The sequence below is a fragment of the Rhagoletis zephyria genome, unplaced genomic scaffold (assembly GCF_001687245.7).
Source record: "Rhagoletis zephyria isolate East Lansing unplaced genomic scaffold, Rhagoletis_zephyria_1.1 Rzeph_scaffold_00144, whole genome shotgun sequence".
NCBI lineage: Eukaryota > Metazoa > Arthropoda > Insecta > Diptera > Tephritidae > Rhagoletis > Rhagoletis zephyria.
The window spans coordinates 378,050-399,660 of record NW_016157228.1 but is presented as its reverse complement, the minus strand read 5'-3'; the positions used below and the strand labels follow the sequence as shown (position 1 = coordinate 399,660).

The following is a 21,611-nucleotide window of genomic DNA, read 5'->3' as shown; positions in this document are numbered from 1 at the left end:
GTTGGCTCAATCCTTATCCATTCGTCCTGAAATATACTATCCAGAAATGCGATTGCTTTATAAAAAAGAGAACCATTTTGAAATATGAGTGTTTTTACTATCTAGANTGGATATGCTTACAGAAGCTGTTGGCTCAATCCTTATCCATTCGTCCTGAAATATACTATCCAGAAATGCGATTGCTTTATAAAAAAGAGTGCCATTTTGAAAATTTTTACTATCTAGATAATAATTTATGCAACCTCACATAGGCGGCTTTGCATTTTGTTGATACGCGGTTTTGTACTTTAAACGACGATATACAGATTATTAAAGACGATCTAAATCACACTCTGTGACAAAAAAAATGTATATAGTTTTTTCGAGGTTCACTTTTGTTGTAGGTCTATTCAAGCAGTAAGATCTGCATACTCAGAACTTTAAATATACCCTCAAAATCTGGGCTTAAGGTCAAAACCCGCGTTCTTCAAAGGGTGACGCACAGGTATACTTGCTCGTAACTTTCTTTCTTTTCATTTCTGTTTACCCGATGAAAAATACGTATATATGTATGTGATTCAAGATAAGACATTTCGCTGCTTACAACAGTGCTTAAATTGATAATTTATCTTAAGAAATGGCAAAGGAATCAGTGATCGGACTAAAAAAAAAATTTGTGTGGTAGAATCTAAAAAAAAATGTGGTAGATTTCAAAAAAATTTGGTAGATCTCAGGTTTTGGATCAAACTTTGTACAAAAATTAAAAAAATCTGCAAGGTTTCACCTAAATTGCAAACATTTTAATTAGAATCTAAAGCAAAATTAATTTTAGTATAATAAAGTGCAAGTTGAAGTTGATAAAAATTGCGTTGAGTTTTGGCAATTTTTTTCCTTGACAGTTTCGAACATATTTTGAAAGATTTCTGCAACCTTGCGGAGTGCTGCCAGCTTTTCTTTTTATCACATCACGATGTAGCGAACAAATGTGGCTCGTTCCAGAAATGCTACTTGGGATTTGCCGATTTTGACAATTCTCAAGTAAAAGTAAACAACGCTTTAGAAATTTGAGATGCACTGAAATTTGCTTATCCTTTCACAAAAATCGCTGGTTTTTTCATTATCGCTATTAATTCTTTTTATAAATCATATATTTTGCAATTTAACACAATAAAACCACGTTTGATGTCGAAAAATTGAATATTGAGAAAATTAAATATTTTACAGTTCATTTTATCCTCCCATTCTGCCTGTTGTTAGTGTTTATTTTTTTTTTGCTCTTAAAATTAAGAAAATTATTTTGAGCAAACATAAAACTACTCAAAAACGCGAATATGTGGTAGATATCAGACCTTGTGTGGTAGATGTGCTCAAAAAAGTGGCAGATCTACAACAATGTGGTAGAAGTCCGATCACTGAAAGGAATCTTACAGAGTATATGCAAAATTTTAATTTTTAACATTTTATCATTTTAAATTACGACTTGTCCGACTATTTTTTTACTAGTATACATACATAGGGTGCCCATTCTTAAGACAAATTTACCATTTATAAATGGTTGTAAACCACGAAATGTTTTCTCTTAAATGGCATTTGTAAGTATTTTTCATCGGGCAAACAGAAATAAAGTTACGAGCAAGTATATGCTTCAACCTATGAAAAACGAGGTTTTTACCTTCAGCCCAGATTTTGAGGGTGTATTCAAAATTCTGAGTACCTGTGCGTATATAATAGCTCTGATCCAGTACTCCATGAACTTACAGGATTTTACACGAACTTGCAGGAAGTTGCAGAAAAAATGTTCCCGTACTCCAAAATCCTCTAAATGAGAGCGAACTTTGGAGAGTTGTGTAGAGAATGAAGTTGCAAGATTTTACCCGAACTTTTTCTTCTGGTAAAATCATGAAAAGTGTCAAGCAATCACTGGTTGACGTTTTTACAGGAAAAATGTTTTTTTTGTTCCCGCACTTTTTGTTGTTACTCACTTTTTACTCTCATTTCAGAGAGTAATTTTGCTGTTTGACAGTTTTACAGGATTTTTCACGAAAAGTATTGGATCAGAGCTAATATTTCTGTTTATTTCACTTCAAATCTCACGAAATCATAAATGCAAAAGTATGGTTGACACCGGATCAGCTGTTTAAGTATTTATGACCAAATGGTTAAATCGTGTGAATGAATGTGGACAATATTTGTCACTTTACTGCTGTGCGCAAATGTGTGCCAAATCATTTGGATCGTCTGATCGCAAAACAAATCATTTGTACATCGCTATCCAAATGCGCAAATGTGGACAAATCTAAGTTTGGCATTTTGTGTACAAATGTACAAACCGTGTGATCCCAGCTTTAGATGTTGCGTGTACCCGTGTCGGCAAACCAGATATCCTTGATATCAATGCAGAGAATGGAAACACGACAAATATTGTGTGCACACAAGTACTTATTACAAAATCAAACTCAAATGAAACGTAGATATGCTTTGTTTCGTTAATAATTTATCATCCAATATAACAGGAATATGCCACAGCAAAGCGTGGCAGGGTACAGCTAGTCTATATTAATTAAAATGTTGTGTTCGTATGTCACGGTCGTCAAAACTCGAGAACGGCTGAACCGATTTGAACAATATTTTTTTGTATTGTTCGGTATAATACCAGAACCAATGATATCGCAAAAAATTGGAGGGTTGCCACCTATTTGAAAATTTTTAAACCCAATTATATTGATAAAATAAATGAATTATTACAATATGAGTATCAATTTAAAGAGGTTTAAGAAAGATGACTGATGGAAATATTTTTGAGGAGGGTTGCCACCTAATTTAAAATTTTAACTCAGTTAAAATGATTAAGTAAATGAAATATTGCAATGTGCGTATCAAATTAAAGAGTTTTAAGAAGGCTTATAGCCGAAAATATGTGTGATTAGGGTTTCCACCTAGTAGAAAATTTAACTCATTTTAAAGATAAAATAAATTACCTATTACAATATAGGTATCAAATTGAAGAGGTTTAAGAAAGATGACTGTTTTGAGGAGGGTTGCCACCTATTTATAAATTTTAACTCAGTTAAATTGATAAAATAAATGAAATATTTTAATGTGGATATCAAACTTTAGATTTTTAAGAATTCTTACAGACGAAAATATGTTTGAGAAGGGTTGCCACCTGTTTGAAAATTCAACTCAAATATAAACGACTTAGTACAATATAAGTATCAAATTAGAGAGGTTGAAGAAAGTGATTGTTGGAAATATTTTTGAGGAGGGTCGCCACCTATTTAAAAATTTTAACTCATTCAAATTGATAAAACAAATGAAATATTGCATTGTGGGTATCAAGTTAAATAGGTTTAATTAAGATAACTGTTGGAAATATTTTTTAGGAGGGTTACCGCCTATATGAAATTTTTAACTCAGTTAAATTGATAAAATAAATGAAATATTGCAATGTGGGTGTCAAACTAAAGAGTTTTAAAAAGGCTTACAGCTGAAAATACGTTTGACGAGGGTTACCCCCTGTTTGAAAATTTAATTAAATTTATTTGATAAAATAAATGACATATTACAATATAGGTACCGAATTAAAGAGGCTTAGGAAAGATGACTATAGGAAATATTTTTGAGCGCTACCAACTATTTGAAAATTTTAACTCAGTTAAATTGATAAAATAAATGAAATATTGCAATGTGGGTGGCAAACATAAGAGCTTTAAGTAGGCTTACAGCCGAAAATACGTTTGAGGTGGGTTACCACCTGTTTGAAAATCTCACTAAACTTAATTTATAAAATAAATGACGTACATATTACAATATAGGTATCAAATTAAAGAAGCTTAAGAAAGATGACTGCAGGAAATATTTTTGAGGAGGGCTGCAACCTATTTGAAAATTTTAACGCAGTTAAAATGATAAAATAAATGAAATATTGCAATGTGGGTATTAAATTTTAGAGTTTTAAGAAGGCTTACAGCCTAAAATATTTTCGAGGGTTGTTATCTGTTTGAAAATTTAACTAAATTTAATTGATAAAATATTTGACTTATTACAATATAGGTATCAAATTAAAGAGGTTTAAAAAACACGACTGCTGGAAATATTTTTGAGGAAGGTTGCAACCTTTTTGGAACATTTTCACTCAGTTAGATTGATTAAATGAACGAAATATTGCAATATGGGTATCAAACTAAATAGTTTTAAGAAGACTTGTAGTCGAAAATATGTTTGAGGAGGTTTGCCACCTGTTTGAAAATTTAACTCAATTAAATTGATAAAATAAACGAAATGTTACAAAAGGTGTTTCAGATATCTTGATTTGCAAATATTCTAAATAGGATTATGTAATATGTAAAAGTAAACTGAAAATATTAAAATTAAGTGAAATATTACATAACTGGTTCGTAACGGAAAGTGATTGGGAAAGCTTAACAAGAGATTTTTTTTAATGGTTCCACTTATCCAAATCCGGACAGTTTAAAAAAAGAGAGAATTTACAATATCTTATCAAACGAAGTGATCATATTATCCATGAAGAGTTGGTATACAAATTACGCAATGAAAAAATTAATAAAAGCTACTGATACAAATGAAGAAATGATGAAAAGCGTAACGAAAACATAAAAATATCCCATGAAATGAAATAATGAAAACTTAAAATTGTTTCATTATAACTGTAAAATTTTAATCATAACCAATTTCGTTCGGTCGCCATAGCCTACTAAGAATATTGCGAGTAAAGAAATTTTGAATAACATTAGATAATATTATTATGATTATGATAACAATTACTATTGTGAACCACTGTTATATGCTCAAACCAACATTCCCAAATTAAAACGAATTCAGAAGGGCATTTACGATCGTATGATGCAAGTGTTAAGATAATAAGAGCTGCAGAACAGAACCACTAAGGAATAATTTTGTACAAGGGCGTGTTATTTCTGGCGTATGCCAATGACATCGATATCATCGGTAACAAAAACCTCGAAGTCTGTCCTGCCTTTTCCAAGTTGGATAACGAAGCAAAGCGATTGGGTTTGGTTATCAACGAGGACAAGACGTAGTATCTCCTGTCATCAAACAAAGAGTCAGAGCATTCGCGCCTTGACATCCACATCACTGTTGCCAGTTGTAATTTCGAGAGAAAGACGATGGAAAGATGAGTTGTATGAGCTTTACAACGAAATGGAATGGAATATGCAAATGATAATTGACGGAGTTGGGGGACCTTCTTCTTGATACGCCAGGAGGAACTAGCAAAACATTCCTTATCAGATTGATTCTGGCAACGGTTGGTTAAAAAAATTACATAACCTTAGCTATCGCTTCACCTGGAATTGTTACCATGGGGAAACATTGCTAAGTCAGCTCTTAAGCTGCCATTGAACATATAAATCATAGAAACTCCCACTTGCAATATTTCCAGAACATCCGGTATGGAAAAAGTAATACAAAAATTTAAACTTATTGTTTGGGATGAGTGCGCGATGGCACATAAAAAATTGCTTGAGGTTCTTGATTGATTGTCGTGGGATTTGCATGGAAACGTTCAACCATTCGGGAATGCATTGATATTGCTCACAGGAGATTTTACGCAAACATTGTCTGTAATTTATTGATTAATACTAGCGGGCGATATGAGTGCTTGCCTGGAATAGTCAACATTGTGGCAAAACGAACATATATACACTGCAGCCGAGGTGTTTTCGCGACAAGTTTTGGACATTGGGAAAGGAAAGCTGCCAGCCAATAAGAGATTAAGACTAATTTTATTGCCTGTTAAGTTTTGTAACTAAGGAACATCGAAAGGAGAACTGATGGAAAGAATCTTTCTTAATTAAGAAGATTAATTATACGCTCAGTGAAGGAGCTATTCTTGCTGCGAAGAATAAGGATGTCTATCAACTAAATAAGAGTGATATTGGCCACAGTCGTTACTTGATCTGGTCTGCTCTTTTACTAGACTGCCAGGCCACTTGCTCACTTTGTTGAATACCACTAATGATATTCAATCCAGCATTCAAAGTGAGGAAATAACTGTTTAGCTGAGGGAGACCGGGAGACCGGGAGACCAGGTTTAAAGTTGTAGTCGAGTTAGAGTAGTAGAGGAGGTAGGGCATACCTTTGCGAGTGTTTATGTATTGAGCCCGTATGGTTTATAGGTACACATCAAGTCAGCCACGCACTCCATGTGCCTGATATGCGAGGGAGAGAGAGAGAGATATGCGGGCAGGCTGATGAAGCGGTAGCGCAGGATATAACCCTTTCACCATGTATTCATTGGGGGAGTCATGCTCTAGCTGCCGTAGGCTGCTGTGGAATGAGCTGGGATTTATCTAGGGATGCTTTCAAAGGTGAAAAATTCCCTGATCCCGACCGATACACCATTTCGATTTAAAAGATTGCAATTTCTAACTCCATTGACATTCGGAATCACCATCACAAATGCTCAAGTTCAACCTTCGGAAAAGTGTGGTTAAGATTGAGATGCGGATTGGTTCTCAGATGTTGCGTGTTCCCGTTCGACAAACCAGATATCCTTGATATCAATGCAGAGAATGGAAAAACGACAAATATTGTACGCACTCAAGTACTTATTACGAAATCAAACTCATATGAAACGTATGCTTTGTTTCGTTAATAATTTATCATCCATGTAACAGAAATATGCCACAGCCCAGCGTGGCAGGGTACAGCTGGTATATATATAATAAATATAGTCTAAAAAAAAACTAAAAAACACGCTTTTAAAGCATATCAAACTAAAAAGTAAAAAATAATTCTTAATATAAGTTGAAAATAATAATGAACAAAAAATACTAGTATTATTGTGAAAAAGTGCTCTTTGCCATATTTTTCGTCTATCGAGCAACCCACACTTTTTCACAATAATACTAGTATTTTTTGTTCATTATTATTTTCAACTTATATTAAGGATTATTTTTTAATTTTTAGTTTGATATGCTTTAAAAGGGTGTTTTTTAGTTTTTTTAAACTATATTTATTTTTAATTTTTGGGTTCGATTTATTGTTAAAAATAAAATTTTTTCTAAATGCTCGAATGCTCGAGTCGGAAAGTAAGTAGACGGTACGCATGCGCAGACAGCGTAGTTGTCTCACTTGCTCTCACACAGAGGCTGTGTGAGGAAATTATTTAATCCTGGCGATCCTAATCAGGATAACGAGATAAATTTATGAAATTATTATATTGTCGCTGATTCTTGATAAGTGTACAAAGTTTGAATTAAATCTGTTCGTTTAAAGTGGGTCAAAATCGAGTCCAAAGGAGTCGGTTACAAACATACATACACACAAACATATAGGTGAAGCTAATAAAAGGGTGTTAAAAATGTTGTGTTCGTATGTCACGCTCATCTAAACTGGAGAACGGCTGGACCGATTTGAATAATTTTTTTTTATATTATTCGGTATAATACCAGAACCAATGATATCGCAATTTGTAGGGTTGCCACCTATTTTAAAATTTTTAAACCCAATTATATTGATAAAATTAATGAATTATTACAATTTGGTTATCAAGTTAAAGAGGTTTAAGAAAGATAACTGGTGGAAGTATTTTTTACGAGGGTTACCACCTATTTGAAAATTTTAACTCAGTCAAATTGATAAAATAAATGAAATGAATATTGCTGGGTGTCAAACTAAAGAGTTTTAAGAAGGCTTACTGCCGAAAATATGTTTGAGGAGGGTTGCCATCTGTTTGAAATATTAACTAAATGACATTGATAAAATAAATAAAATATTACAATATGGGTATAAAATTAAAGAGGTTTAAGAAAGTTAACTGTTGGAAATATTTTTGAGGGGGGCTGCTACCTATTTGGAAATTGTAACTCAGTTAAATTGATAAAGTAAATGAAATGTTGACATGTGGGCGTCAAACGAAAGAGTTTTAAGAAAGCTTGCAGTCTACCATGAACAGAGATATGCAATATGAAAAGTTCGGTTTATATGGGAGGTGCCACGCCCCATTCTCCAACCACACAGAGAAATTTTCGTTTTCAAATTTATATGGAACGTTTTACTTTTAAAAACATTTTGACCCCTACAATATTTATTTAAATTTTGAGAATGAAAATTTTCAATTAAATTTCCAAAATCCATGTTTTTGTTTTTGATACGAACATTATCAAATCGTTTTTAAAAACGATTGTTTGATAATTGAATATGTGCATGTTGAAATTAAATCCTAAAATCTTATTTCTTCATTTTAAAAATATGCGTTTTCAAATATGATATTCAAATTTTATTTTTATTAAATCACAACAAGTCGTTTGGTACGCACATTGTCAAAAATGTATTGATATACATATGTATACTTATAAATAAGTTACAACATTTAATAAATGAAATACAGATGTTTTACATATTACTATATACATACATAAATACATAAATACAGATGTCCCTGCCTTACTTCCAAGCTGGGCCTGCTAATTTTGCTTTACGCTGGTCAAATCCTGTAATTTACTATACTTATAAATAAGTTACAACATTTAATAAATGAAATACAGATGTTTTACATATTACTATATACATACATAAATACATAAATACAGATGTTCCTGCCTTACTTCCAAGCTGGGCCTGCTAATTTTGCTTTACGCTGGTCAAATCCTGTAATTTAAATTAAAAAAGTTTTAAATTATTATTTAATAACCCATAAGAATATGTTTTTGTAAGTTACTCTTACCAAAGCTTTTTTCGGTCAAAGAAGTCCACCAATGTCCCTTATATGTATGTATGTAGTTAGGGGTTAGAATGGCAGTTTTGTTTGTATATACTTCATCGCCTTTTCTGAAGATTGAAGTAACCTATTTATCTGAACACAATTTTTCCGACAAACGATGCAAACATATGAAAGTTTTTCATTATAGCTAGGTAGCTTTTTAAATTTTAATGCAAAACATTTTAGTTTTAAATATTTTTCATAACTAATTGACTCCAAATAAATTAACGTTTTTAATTTAAAAATGTCTAGTTTTATTTTGCTTGTTGAAAATTTTGTCGCACTACAACTTGTTGGGACAATATTCTAAAATGTTTCATTTTAGTTTTTAAAATACGCATTTTTGACGCTATTTCTTTAATGTCGTTTGTTCTCCTCAGTAAAAAAAAATATATTATAACGATCGTTTTTGTTTTGCGAATGTTTCGTTTTAAAGTCGTAAGTACAAATACTGTATTTTTTATTTTGAATGTAGTAAAATTATATCAAAACATTTTATTTTACAATTTCTTTTAAAAACTTGCGTTTTACCTGTATCAGTTTCTCTGTGCATACAAATTCTTCTCCATGAGCATGGAATTGATCTTATATATCTATATATCTCCATACCCAGTTCTAGTGCTCTACCACAGATATATGCAGTTTGAAAAATTCGGTTTGTATGGGAGGTGCCACTTCCCCTTTCTATATCGAAACTTTTTTTAGCCTATAACCATCCTTGGGAAGTATGCAGTAGATTCCGAAACTTCAAAACAATCGGTACGGCCTTTCTCGAGCTTTGCGAACAAAAAAACAACGGCTTTCAAAATGTATATTAGTATAGACTAGCCAATATCTGCTTGTTTTGCGGCTTAAAACACTACTAACAATGAAAATCGATGGATAAATAAACAAGTTTGCAAGGGTTAAGTGAAAGTGCAATAATTTTTTGTATGAAATACTAGCAGGAAATAATGTTACTCATACGCCATATCATACATGACCGTATGACCATGTTAAAGTTTGAATTTTTTTCATTCGCAATGAAAACTTAAAATAAAAATAACTTGACTAAATTACCTTATCTAAAAAAACGGTATACAGATCCGTAACATACTACTTAAAATTAATTTTACGTCTGTCGGAGTTTTTTGTGTAATTTTAGCGTCGTTACAGTGTTATCATCAAAATTTAGCCATAGCAATGCAATTTGTTTATAAAACTCTTAGGAGTTAGGATCTCCAGTCCGACAGGGCTCGTAATTCAAGTGGACTCTATCCTCATTTGTAACGCAGGATACCTAATGTGACCAACTATTTCTCAAAGAAGAACAGCTTAGGTTGGGTTAAGTTAACACCGCGAGCCGACTACGAAATTTCGAAAGCGGCCAATTTCGGTCCCTGAGAGCTCAGTGTTTGTTCAGAAGTGCGAGCCAAAATGCTTCCATCGCAGGTGCGCGAAGGTTGGACAGTCTAAAAGAAAGTGTTGAGATGATTCCACTTCATATTCCTCTTGGCAGCTGATACAAAAGGATCAATTGAAATTCCTAGTCTCACCGTATGAATACCAGTCGCACAATGGCCTGTCAGAACCCCCATCACTAGCCCTTGAGAGGTAACGTGTTTTATAGTGGTCAATAAAAACATTTGCTGCAGCAGAGAAGCGACTTCTTTTCCTTTTTTATATCACAAAAGGACCCGGTTTCCCTTAGCCTAATAGCAGTTTGCGCTGCGACAATTCTGTCTACAACATCCGCAGATGTCGTGTTCAACATATTTGTGTTAAGTGCCGGTGTAGGTGTGGTTCTTAATGCTCCGCTAATTCCTGTTTTACAAGTTTAGCCATCACTAGTGAGCTCCACCAGACAAGGGTTCCTTGAAACAATATATGCTTGAATCTGGTTTCCTAGAGCTAATGAATTAATTTTAATTCTACCGATAGCTCCCCTACAGCAGTACAAGGCAACCGACACCTTTCCTTCCCTTGCCTCAATGTTAGACTTCCACGACAGCCGTCGTTGATTGCACACCTAGTTACCTGGTGCAAGTAACCTTGAGCCAGATACCCTGTATAGAAATCGTCCCTTAACCAAAAGTTCCACATCTTCTACATAGGCGATCACCCAACAGCCCACATTTTCCAGTTTCTCTAGAACATCGTTTACAACCGCAATCCAGAGCAGAACACCACCTTGTGCAGTGCTCCTATTGGCTCTGTACTGTGTGCAGACGCCCCCCACTCCGCCGCGACAGATTATGAACATACTTGACTAATGCCTCTGGAGTGACATTGTTGAAGACCCCCTCGATATCGACGACGGCCCCTACTGCATAATCTTCATGCATGAAAGTTCCCTCTGACCACTTTACCAAGGTGTGCAGGGCGGTATTCACCGACCTTTTTTTGCAATAACTATATTGAGCTCTTGAAAGACTGTCACGAGGAATCGCGTTCCTTATGTACAGGTCTATCAGTCTCTTTAGCGTTTTTAGCAAAAACAAAGAAACTGATAGGCCTAAAATCCCTAGGGGAAACATGAGAGCCTTTTCAGGCCTTCGGTATGAAAGCAACATTGACTACCCTCAAAGCCTTTGGATGTACCCGGTCCTCACGCAGTTCGCATAAATAGAATCCACTTTGCAGCTGGGCAGGTGTGATCGGTCCCCGGCGACTTTAATGGTTTGAACGAATTTATCGAATGCACGCCATTTTGGGTAGAATTAAGGGTGCCATAATATACGCAATTAAGTTAGTGCATTTTTATAGATACGCAGGGATTAGTCCAAGAGAACAGCAGTGCCCAAGGCAGCAACAGTCCGGCGGATTATTCCTGCTTCGACATTTATGGGTCTCGGTAGCACGTAATTTATTCCAATTACAATATGAAATTCCTTGTAATGGAAAAAACAATTCCATTTGAAATTACTTCAAGGAATTGAAAAAGTAATCGATTCCTTTGCTGTGAACTGAAAGAATTGAATCCTAATGACAATTGCTGAGGAATGTAATTGTAATTGTAATGTAATTGCATTTACCCAGCTCTGATACATACATATCGATGGTCCTGTGCAATAGCGACACAATTCAAAATTCAAAAAATAAAAACTGTTACTTCTGTTAAGTGGCTCATGTCTGTAATCCTCGTCGAATTTATGTCTAATCTTTTGTATTTACTTTAGCATTCCTTACTGCTTACTTTAGTAAGGGATGGAAATGGATTAGACAAGGATTAGAGACAAGAGCCACCTAACAGCAGTAACAGTTTTTGTTTTTTGAATTTTGAATTGTGTCGTTATTGCACAGGACTATCGATATGTTGAAATTATGCAAAATAAAACTTGAATTCACATCCAGCTGGCGTAGTCTTTCGTTCAAATCTGGAAAAAAACCTTGCGCTTTCGTTCCGCTTAGAAACTGCTTCAACAACGGTTATTGTCCGCACCCTGGTTAGACAGACTTAGAGTCATTTCAACAATATTAGAGTGGATGCGAATGCGAATGTCGAATGTGAATGCAACATCCCTGGTATGTATGTACGTTTTCGTGTTCATTTAGGTTTTTACTGTTCAAGTCTTTAATGCATGTAGTGCTTAGCAGTGCGTTCAACCTTTCTGCAGGGCCTGGGTTCAAGCCCAGGTTTCGACTAACATAAGAAAAGAACAGAAACATTTTTGTTTAATACCGGTCGAACCTCGGCAGGCAATGGCAAACACGAAAAACAGCTTCTGGGCCATTCCATTGTGACTTGTGGGACATTTTACTCCAGAATGTGATCAATTGTGAATTTTAACTATGTCGTCGGAACTTATACAACAGCGAAAGATATTTTTTAACATAGAATGATAACTAATGTATAAAACTGCTTTAACAGAAATACCAAATGATTTCTTAGTTCTATGTAACTATCATTTGAATGAATGTGACTGGTGGGACTGGTTGTGCACTCAAAGATGAATTTTAGCCAAAACACCTAATTTTCACGAACGATGTATTTGTGTTGTAAAATATGAATTACATGCTTTCGTTTTCAATAAAAATGAGGTTTATATCATGGTGAAATAAATATAAGGTGATGTCACTTACATAACCTCACTTTTTCTGCATGCCAATTGCGGTCATGCATTTGAGGGTAGTAGAAAAAGGGGGAAAAAATTTGGATTATTTTTACTACTTTTTGGGTACTATTTCCAATACTGATTTCGAATATATACATATGGACATATATTCAAAGCTCTCGCTATCAGTGTATTTTCCTATAAGAAATACTTTTGTTTAACTGTTTAAATTCAATGAATAGGCATACAAACAAAAAAATTGTGTATGTATATCATTTTATGGATTTATTCAAATCTTTAATACGAAAATGCATTCTACACTTAAAAAAAAGTTTTTTGACATTTTCCGCCATGTGAGAAGTTTTTGAGGCGTTAAGCATTTCTTGCATATAATTTGGACCGCAATAAATTTCCTTCCCATTAAATTTTATAAAAATGGTTTCTAAGAACAATAACTCCTTCACAAACGCAGAACTAGGCTTTATTAAACCGCCTTTCGACAATTCATCAACCCAAGTGAACGTATTGTCCGTGGACTCCATACCAGTTAAATGAAGCTTGCGGATAATATAGCCAGCTATATACTCGACCGCGTCCTCGTGGAACTGGTCTATGTCGCTCTCTATGTTAAAATCATCTGCGGAGACGATGGAGGCGTCAGACTCGCCTAGATATTCCGAGATGTAGTCACAATGAGGTATGTCTCTCAGTGGAAGCCAGTTGGTATCATCTTCGCCAACATTTCCTCTTCCAGGGAGGAGTGCTGTGTTTTGTGCTAAATTTTACATGAAAGGTACAAAATACGCATACTAATTAAATATATTACAGAAAATCTTTTATAAGCGTATCTTACCAAGAAGATATTTTCGAAGCCGGTATTTGAATTGCATCGGTGTTGGATTATCGTGCAACCCACCCCTCGCCCTCATTGCACCGAAAAAGTTCTCCAACACATCTTGGTTCAGCCGATAGGTTAGCAAATACCGCAAACCAAATTTTTCTTGCAGACAATAGAACAACGACCGTAGAGATTCGTTGCTCATCAAAATTCCTTTCTGGAAAGGAAGAAGCGTTCTACTACTGGTTACCTTTGCATTGAGGGCAATGGAGTCCATTGTTTCTAAAACTTTCGTCTGTTGCTCCATATCTACCCCAAATGGCCTTTTCGAAGGAATAGTTTGTATCGTGGTCATCTTTGTGTTCATTAAGTCGAACCAATCATTAATGGCGTCAATGAAGTCAGCTGTTTCTAGCGGATTATAAAGCTCTTCACCCATTTGATAACATCGCCTTATAACGCTAGCTGTGGTGTGGGAAAACAGCTGGGACACGTAGACGTACCACATACATAAGAGGTAGGTTAAAATTAAAAAATAAAAATAAAAACTATTTTCCGCCCTTCATTTATTCTTATTAAAACAAATAAAATTAAACCGTTCTCTTTATTTAATTATATTTAACTTCTAATAAAAATAACATATCATCAAGTATGGAATTTTATTTGTATTTTTTTCCTTAAGTTCTGAAGTATATATGCGTACTAAGTTTTTAAATAACTTAACTTTAACGGGAATTTTATTACAAACTATATTTTCGTTACCATTTAAAACTTACACATCTAAATTCTATCTGTTATATTATTAAATAATTATACGTTTAAGTGGCTAGACCGAAGTCCCTCATCATAGTCATCCGAGCGGAAACGCTTGGAGATAAGTACCGAATCCGTGATTAGTGTGAGCCATGGTGTATTAATAATTATATCATTACAAGATGGTGTAAGCATGGGTGTAAGCCAAAAACAAATAAAAAAATAAGTTACCAATTTGATTCATTGGCAATTGCTAAATTCTTACCTGAAACGCAGTTGAAAAATCCCTAGTTGTAGAAGGTGATGATGCTGCTGGTGTGCACTACTCCAAAAATCTGTTGGAAGAAACACAAACATAAAGACTGGTTAGGGTTTGATAATATACATGTTTTGGATTTCATAATTTCCTACCTGGAACTTGCTTATTAAAACGCTGCTGGTAGCGCAGCTTGGCGAGACACTGCTCCAAAAATCTGATGGAAGAAACACAAACATAAAGACTGGTTAGATTCTGATGATATAAATATGTTGGATTTAACAATTTCCTACCTGGAACTTGCTTATAACACCGCTGTTGGTAGCGCCGCTGATGAGACACTGCCCCAATAAACAACTGTAGCCAGCTCTAAAACTTAAAAGGTGCTGTTCTAAAAACCTTTTGTGAGAAAAATACATTAGTTTGGTGAATGCATTTAGTTTGCGAAACTTACCTGGAATTATCTTGAATAAATCGCTGCTTTTTGCGGGATAATAGCTCAACCTATTTGAAGAAATATATAAACAATTAAATTTCATCAATATGCACATATATATGTATATATTTTAGCAAAAATTTACTTACAAAATCACAATTATTGCAAACTATCGCTCAGATTTTCCAATAAATTTGAAACGAAAAGTCAGAGAAAAGGAGACTCAAAGAAATAGTGATACCTACGCTTACTTTTTTCACAAGATTGTTGTCTGCTACATTTTTTGTTCTATTTTGCCCAGAAAGGAAATTGGAATAAATAGAGTAGGCATTACTGTAACGCTGGTATGCCGAAATTGCCAAAACTACAACAACCACCCCCTAAGTGACAACACCTTATTATTATTTCACCATGGGTTTATATAATCATAGAAATATTAAAAAATATTTAAAGTTGTGACTGGTGGTACATCTCCTTGTGACTGCTGTAAAGTAACTATGCATGAAATAAAAGTTTCCATAGACAAAAATTACAACTTCTTTTGACTTCCTAATATTTTCCCACAGGTTAATGAAATGTAGTTATTTAAGAAGAGAAATAGAGATAATTAGGGCATATTTGAATTTATGTCGTTTTCGTCTTTTCAATGAAATGACCCTTCTCATACAGATACAATTGCCGTTCGGAGTCAGCATAAAACTGTAGGTCCCTCCTCTTTGTGTGACAACATCAAGACAAATCGGAGGATAAGCTCGGAGAAACATTAATGGTGATTTCGTTACTACCAAAAAATGTGGCCTTTTGATTGCCGTTTTCTCTTTTCGTATTCGATTCTAAATTAAAGGCAAAGGATGAGACAATTTTGTGTTCGTTTCTTAAAATGTCACACTCTTGCAAGAGGAAGAAGGCACATTCTCTGCCCTTTGAAGCTTTGTCAGGGGAGATGGTTGCCCTGAAAATCAGATGGTTGTTTAAAACGACAATATTATGAAATGCGTGAGCTAGACGAGGACAAGAAGGCAAAAACATGCCCTTTTACAGGGTTGAGTGTAACATCAAGAAACGAAATCACCATAACATAAGGTCAGTATGCAGCTCTCAAGAAAAGCAAAAAGTCCATATAAAATGACGTACAAGAAATGGCTAAGAAATTTTCTTGTTTAAAATTTTCTTGAGGCAGTACGCAGTTCTTAAGAAATTTGCTCCGCTTTCTACTACACTTTTATAAAGTTTTTTCTTGAAAAAAGAGCACAAGGCAACCCATGCTTGCGATAGAAATATTTACCCGTTCCATTATTTCTTGAGGAAAGAGTGAGGCAACAGGCTGGTGAAGTATCAGATGTCAAAATTCCTTGGACACACATACGAAAGGCAATGTTTTTCTTGACCGTTTTCTTGAGAGCTGCATACTAGCCTATATTGTGGAAGCGCCAATATAGTTATTATTAAAATGTAATAAAATAATAAGCAAATTGCTTCTTCTAAATTGCATTAATTTAGGGTTTTTGGTACTGATTCATCAAGCAGTATATAATTAATAAGAAGATTTATAACTGGAATACCCCAAAACTTTGAATAAAATTTGTTTTTATTTTCAGTCAAAAACTAACCTCCCCAAAATGGAACCACTTCAAAGGAATTCGTTTGCGTTGGAAGGATAAAATACGCTTGAACAATGTAATTTGGCGATGCTGGCACATGCAATGTAAGTATTGATAGTACATACTAGTGATGTTGCGAATGTGGAATTTTAGACATCCGCGAAAGCGAATGCGGATGTCATGTATTTTTAAGAAATAATTTAGGTGGGTAAATTAGGTGACTTAGGTAAATAAAAAATGGAAAGGTTAGTAATTTTTAATAATCTGCCTTATCCTGAGTTTCGCCCGAAAATTTGTATTCCGCCCATAGTAAATACATGAAAACCAAAAGTGAAAAGTGAACCGGTTCGGGAAAAATGAAACTCGTGATAAGACTGAATGTTTTTTTTAGTACTTGAATTTAAAAATTGGAACATTGTATTTAATAAAAACTTTTTAAAGGATCGTAAATCAAACCTGCGCCACTTTATAACTACACGCTCTAGGCGACAAGCTTGAAACGTGACAAAATTGTAAACTCATTTCGATTGACACTGCACCAGTTGAGAGGACTTTCAGTTATATTCATTTATTTTTATTGCGGTGCAATAATTACTTTCTGAGAATCGGGGCCGCAAATGTCGGATGTATCCTCCTGACTTTCATCACGTTGTTTAAACAACGTTGTTTTCCAAAGAATTCTTCATTCTCATTCGTGTGGTTGTTACGGAATTCGGAGAACCTGTCGCGTTATCAGCGTTTTTCGATTTTAGCTTTTGTAATTCATTCTGAATGCTTTCTTCTGTGACTGGTCAGATATACGCGTTATCAGTGCACTTGCATAATATTCTAGGTATCGAAAATAAAATTTATTTTTTACGAGTTAAATTTAGCCTAATATTTTTTATACCGAAATAAACGTTCTTTCGGATAATAAACAAACCGCTTATCCAAATTAAACAAATTTGGTATCATATGAAAGAGGACTGAAATAGCTTTTAAACAGAAAAAACGAAGATTACCACCTCGATTTATATTTCTTTTTATAAGCTAATACTAATGAAATTCATATAAATATATACCTGACCCCAGGTTTGTTCTATGGTTATTAATTAACATTTTTTATTGAAATAGTTTTCAATATGTGGCTTTACTCGTTTAGACATTTCATAAGACATAAGTCCTCTTTCATTTGATACGAAACTAGTTTAATTTGGATAAGCGATTTGTTTATTATCCGGAAAGTACTTTTATTTCGGAATAAAAATATTTGGCCAAGTTTAACTCGTAAAAAAAACTGTAATTTTGCGAATGCGAATGTTAAAATTAATGCGGAAGCTCCGCGGTTGCGAATGCGAATGCGAATATTCGCAACAAGCCTGGTACATACATATGTAAGTATGTATGAGAGCTGGGCATTTAGGATTACGATTACATTTTGATTGATTTGAAATCGCAGTCCACAAAATTTTTAGTATTCCGATTCGCTCGATTGCGAATACTTTAATTGTAATCCTTCAAATTTAACGATTACGACTACTGTATTAGTATACCATATGGTATCACAGCACTACTATTATTGGGCTATGTGTGAGGAGAGTTCTGCTTCTGTTTCAAGCCACTCTAAGAATGCTTACTTTACAAACAGTTTTTCTTTTCAATGCTATTTTGGTATTGGCCAATGCAAAACTTTTTATCAGGCGCCGCGAAGCAAGCGGGCATTTACTAGTTAATATAATGTGTATACACTGAGAAAAAAAACGCGTTGTAAAAATGAAAATTTTTTATTTGATTGCCGTTTAAAAATGTTCGTATTAAAATCAAGTGAAAAGTGTTAACAAAATTGATTTTTCCATTATACATACACTACGTATAATGGAAATATTCAATTCAAATACGCCCGTATTAAAATTAAGCATTTTTCAATGCACGGATGGCGTTTTGCACGTCTCGGATGCTTTTGAACCTCCCTTTTATTAACTCGGGGTGTAACTATGTAATATTGATGCGCCTAAAAGATGCAGCGATTTGTATTCTCAAGTTACATACCTCGTGACAGTACGAATAGAAATTATAATAGCGAGGTTTAGGTTTTGAAACTATAATTTTTTTTTCATATGTAATTAAGAAAGTATATGTAAACAAAGCATGCACAGCGGTGACAACACACACACATACATGGTACATGTTTATCTGTACAAATGCACTAATCGCGCGCTGTGATGTTGATTCAAACTCAACACTTGAAAACACAATTAGGGTACTCACAGTTCTATATTATCTACTGTGTTAATTTTGCCACCTGGTAACTTTAAAACATTTTACCATGTGGTAACTTTGTTTGTTGTTGGTTCCCATACTAATTAGAGATAACACTTTTGGGCAAAATTACTAGACTTTGTCTCATGTTTATGTTCTGTGTTAAACTGGCATCTATCGCTGCTTGTACATACATACATGAATTTCGCTTTGGGCGCAGCGCTGCTTGTACATAAGTTTCTCTTTGCGCCTGCCTGGAGCTGGCAAAGGTTATTTTTTTTTTAGTATAAAAAAGAGAAGAGAGAATAGAGAGAAATATGTATGTGGTTTGTTGATGCTCTCTAAACACAAACGCGTGAAAGGCAAACGGTCTAGCAATGCGTGGTATTGTTGATCAACTTAATACTTTATTTAAACATAAGGGTTGCTCACAGTTCGAGTGTGTTATCTTGTTAAAGTTGCCACCTTTTAACTTTAGAAGTAAACTGTGAGTACCCTGATTTACATGTATGGCTGTAGCTGAGTGTGCTGCCAAGAGGGTCCGGGTTCAATTGCCATCAGACGGAACATAAAAAATTCCTTTTTTCTTTTAAATTCTTTTTTTTCTTCTTAATTACGAAAAAGCATCTGTGCACTTCACAACGACATATTTTGCAATGTACATACTCAAATTAAAAACAAGTTGGGTTGGTGCTCTTTCAAATTCGTATTTTTTTAATTTAGCACGTTTTTTTTTAATTCTAAAATTTTTTCCTTTACTTTACTTAAGCAATCCTTACTGCTTACTTTTGTAAAGGATGGAAATGGATTAGACAAGGATTAGAGACAAGAGCCACTTAACAGTAGTAACAGTTTTTGTTTTTTGAATTTCGAATTGTGTCGTTATTGCACAGGACCATCGAAATGTACGCATACATTAATGTAAGAGAATATACCCACCGTACAATTTTTTTTTTGCGATGTTGCTTTGACTAGGGCTTGAACCCAGGCCCTGAGGAGGGGTACCGCGCACTTAACCACTACACCACAGTTTTTAGTACTTCATATATTTTTTGAATACGAGATTAGAAATTAAAAGTAAAATAAATTATTTCTCTCGCTATGGGGCCTCGTAGTTTTTCAATACAATATTTGGCATAAATTAGATGTTTTTGGATAATACGCGAAATTCATTTGTCTGACTCCTTCGCTACCACTAAAAACTGTAGTGATAGTGCTATCCTGTTTCACTACAACGAAATTTAGTGGTAGTGAATGAATCCGCACTACACTCAAAAAGTGTTGAAATAGTCAGTACATACCGTCGCTCGCAGAAGTATTCGTAATTTAGTTTTTTCACAATACATATTCAAGATGTTTTCCATCATAAATATTTTTCGTTAATTTTCATTTAAAATATAGCTCATTCTATAACAAAAACCATATATTTACTTGAAAACTTTGTACAAAATTCATAAAAATGAATCAAACTTAAAAAAACTTTCTTCAAAATTTCAAACTTTTTAATCAGAATTTTTAGAAAATATTTTCGGTATGCAGTTTTGTAGTCCGTTCAATTTCAGTACGTGTAAGAAAGTGCAAGTTTCAAGTACCTAAGTACCTTAAAATTACCGTAAGTTCATACGCCGCATGTACATATGTATGTATGTCAGTGTTGCCACAAAAAAATTACCAAACTCCTCAAAAACAAATGAAAAATCCTCAAAATCCGAACAAATTACTCAACATTTCTTATTACAGATATGAGTATTGTGTACTGCATACTATTTACAGGTACTTAGTATAAAAATTAATTACATTCTCCAATTGAATTGGTACATTTGTTCTTGCGGTTAAAACAAAGTATCACCGTAATTTTTTATGCATTCCCAACTAAAAGTCGGTAAACGCTTTTAGTGGTCACGTTTTCTAGAAGGCATAGCGTTATAATGCCTTCGAATTTTTTCGCTTCTTTTACAATACAATATTTTATTTATCCTACAATATTTTATTTATTTATATTTATAATGAAACAAAGTTTCATTTCGGGGAATGCAAAGTAGAATGCCCTATAATATTTCTTTTTTAATTCGCTTCTTTGCTTCATTTCGGGGAATGCAAAGTAGAGTGTCCCACAATTTTTTATTTGTTTCGCTTCTTTGCTTCATTTCAGGGAATGCAGAATATCCAAAAATTCTTTTTCTACCGTTACTTTCAGTGGAAATTTGTCTCGCATGAAAATCATGTTTTGCGTTGTTCAATTTGCAGCGAAGTTGAAGTCAGTCAATGAAGTGAAGTACAAGAGTGAGGAAGTACAATTTTAAGCTTAATTAAATATGCATGTATGTACATACCGATTTTTAAGTAAATCTAAATACCTAAATACATACATATGTATGTATAAAATTGATTTAAATTTTTTTTTTTATTAATTTTAATCTTTTAAGACATTTTCTGATTTCAATTTAATATAAATAAGTATGTACTTATCTAGGCATTCTACATTACCCTGCAGGGAGTGACGTTAGCTTATACCTAACTTTAGTCTGTTTACGCGAACACTAGTGCTAACTATTAACTGTGTATTTTGTTCGAAAAAGGCTAACTACTTTTGTGGAGCGATGGCCGCAAAAAAGTCAGACCTGGATACCTCTGCATTACATGTCAACTAACTTGTAACTAACTACTTTTGGACATAAAATATCAATAAGAAAAACAAAATATTTTTTTGTTTTTTTACTTTTTTATTTA

At 33.9% G+C, this 21,611-nt stretch overlaps 1 protein-coding gene and 1 long non-coding RNA gene across 3 annotated transcripts in view; one reads left to right on the top strand and one right to left on the bottom strand.

Annotated features, from left to right (window-relative positions):
- Mondo (MLX interacting protein mondo) overlaps positions 1-21,611 on the top strand; it is a 419,132-nt gene that overhangs the window by 34,729 nt on the left and 362,792 nt on the right. For both annotated transcript variants that reach the window (XM_017638582.1, XM_017638574.1), the window contains exon 2: positions 16,641-16,747. In XM_017638582.1, coding sequence (XP_017494071.1) covers positions 16,641-16,747 — 107 coding nt within the window. The remainder of the gene's footprint in view (positions 1-16,640; positions 16,748-21,611) is intronic.
- LOC108382221 (uncharacterized) lies at positions 14,231-15,458 on the bottom strand. The gene is made up of 3 exons (XR_001849671.1): positions 14,900-15,458; positions 14,762-14,823; positions 14,231-14,685 (listed from the first exon to the last, which is right to left on the bottom strand). It is a non-coding gene; the product is annotated as an uncharacterized LOC108382221 (long non-coding RNA).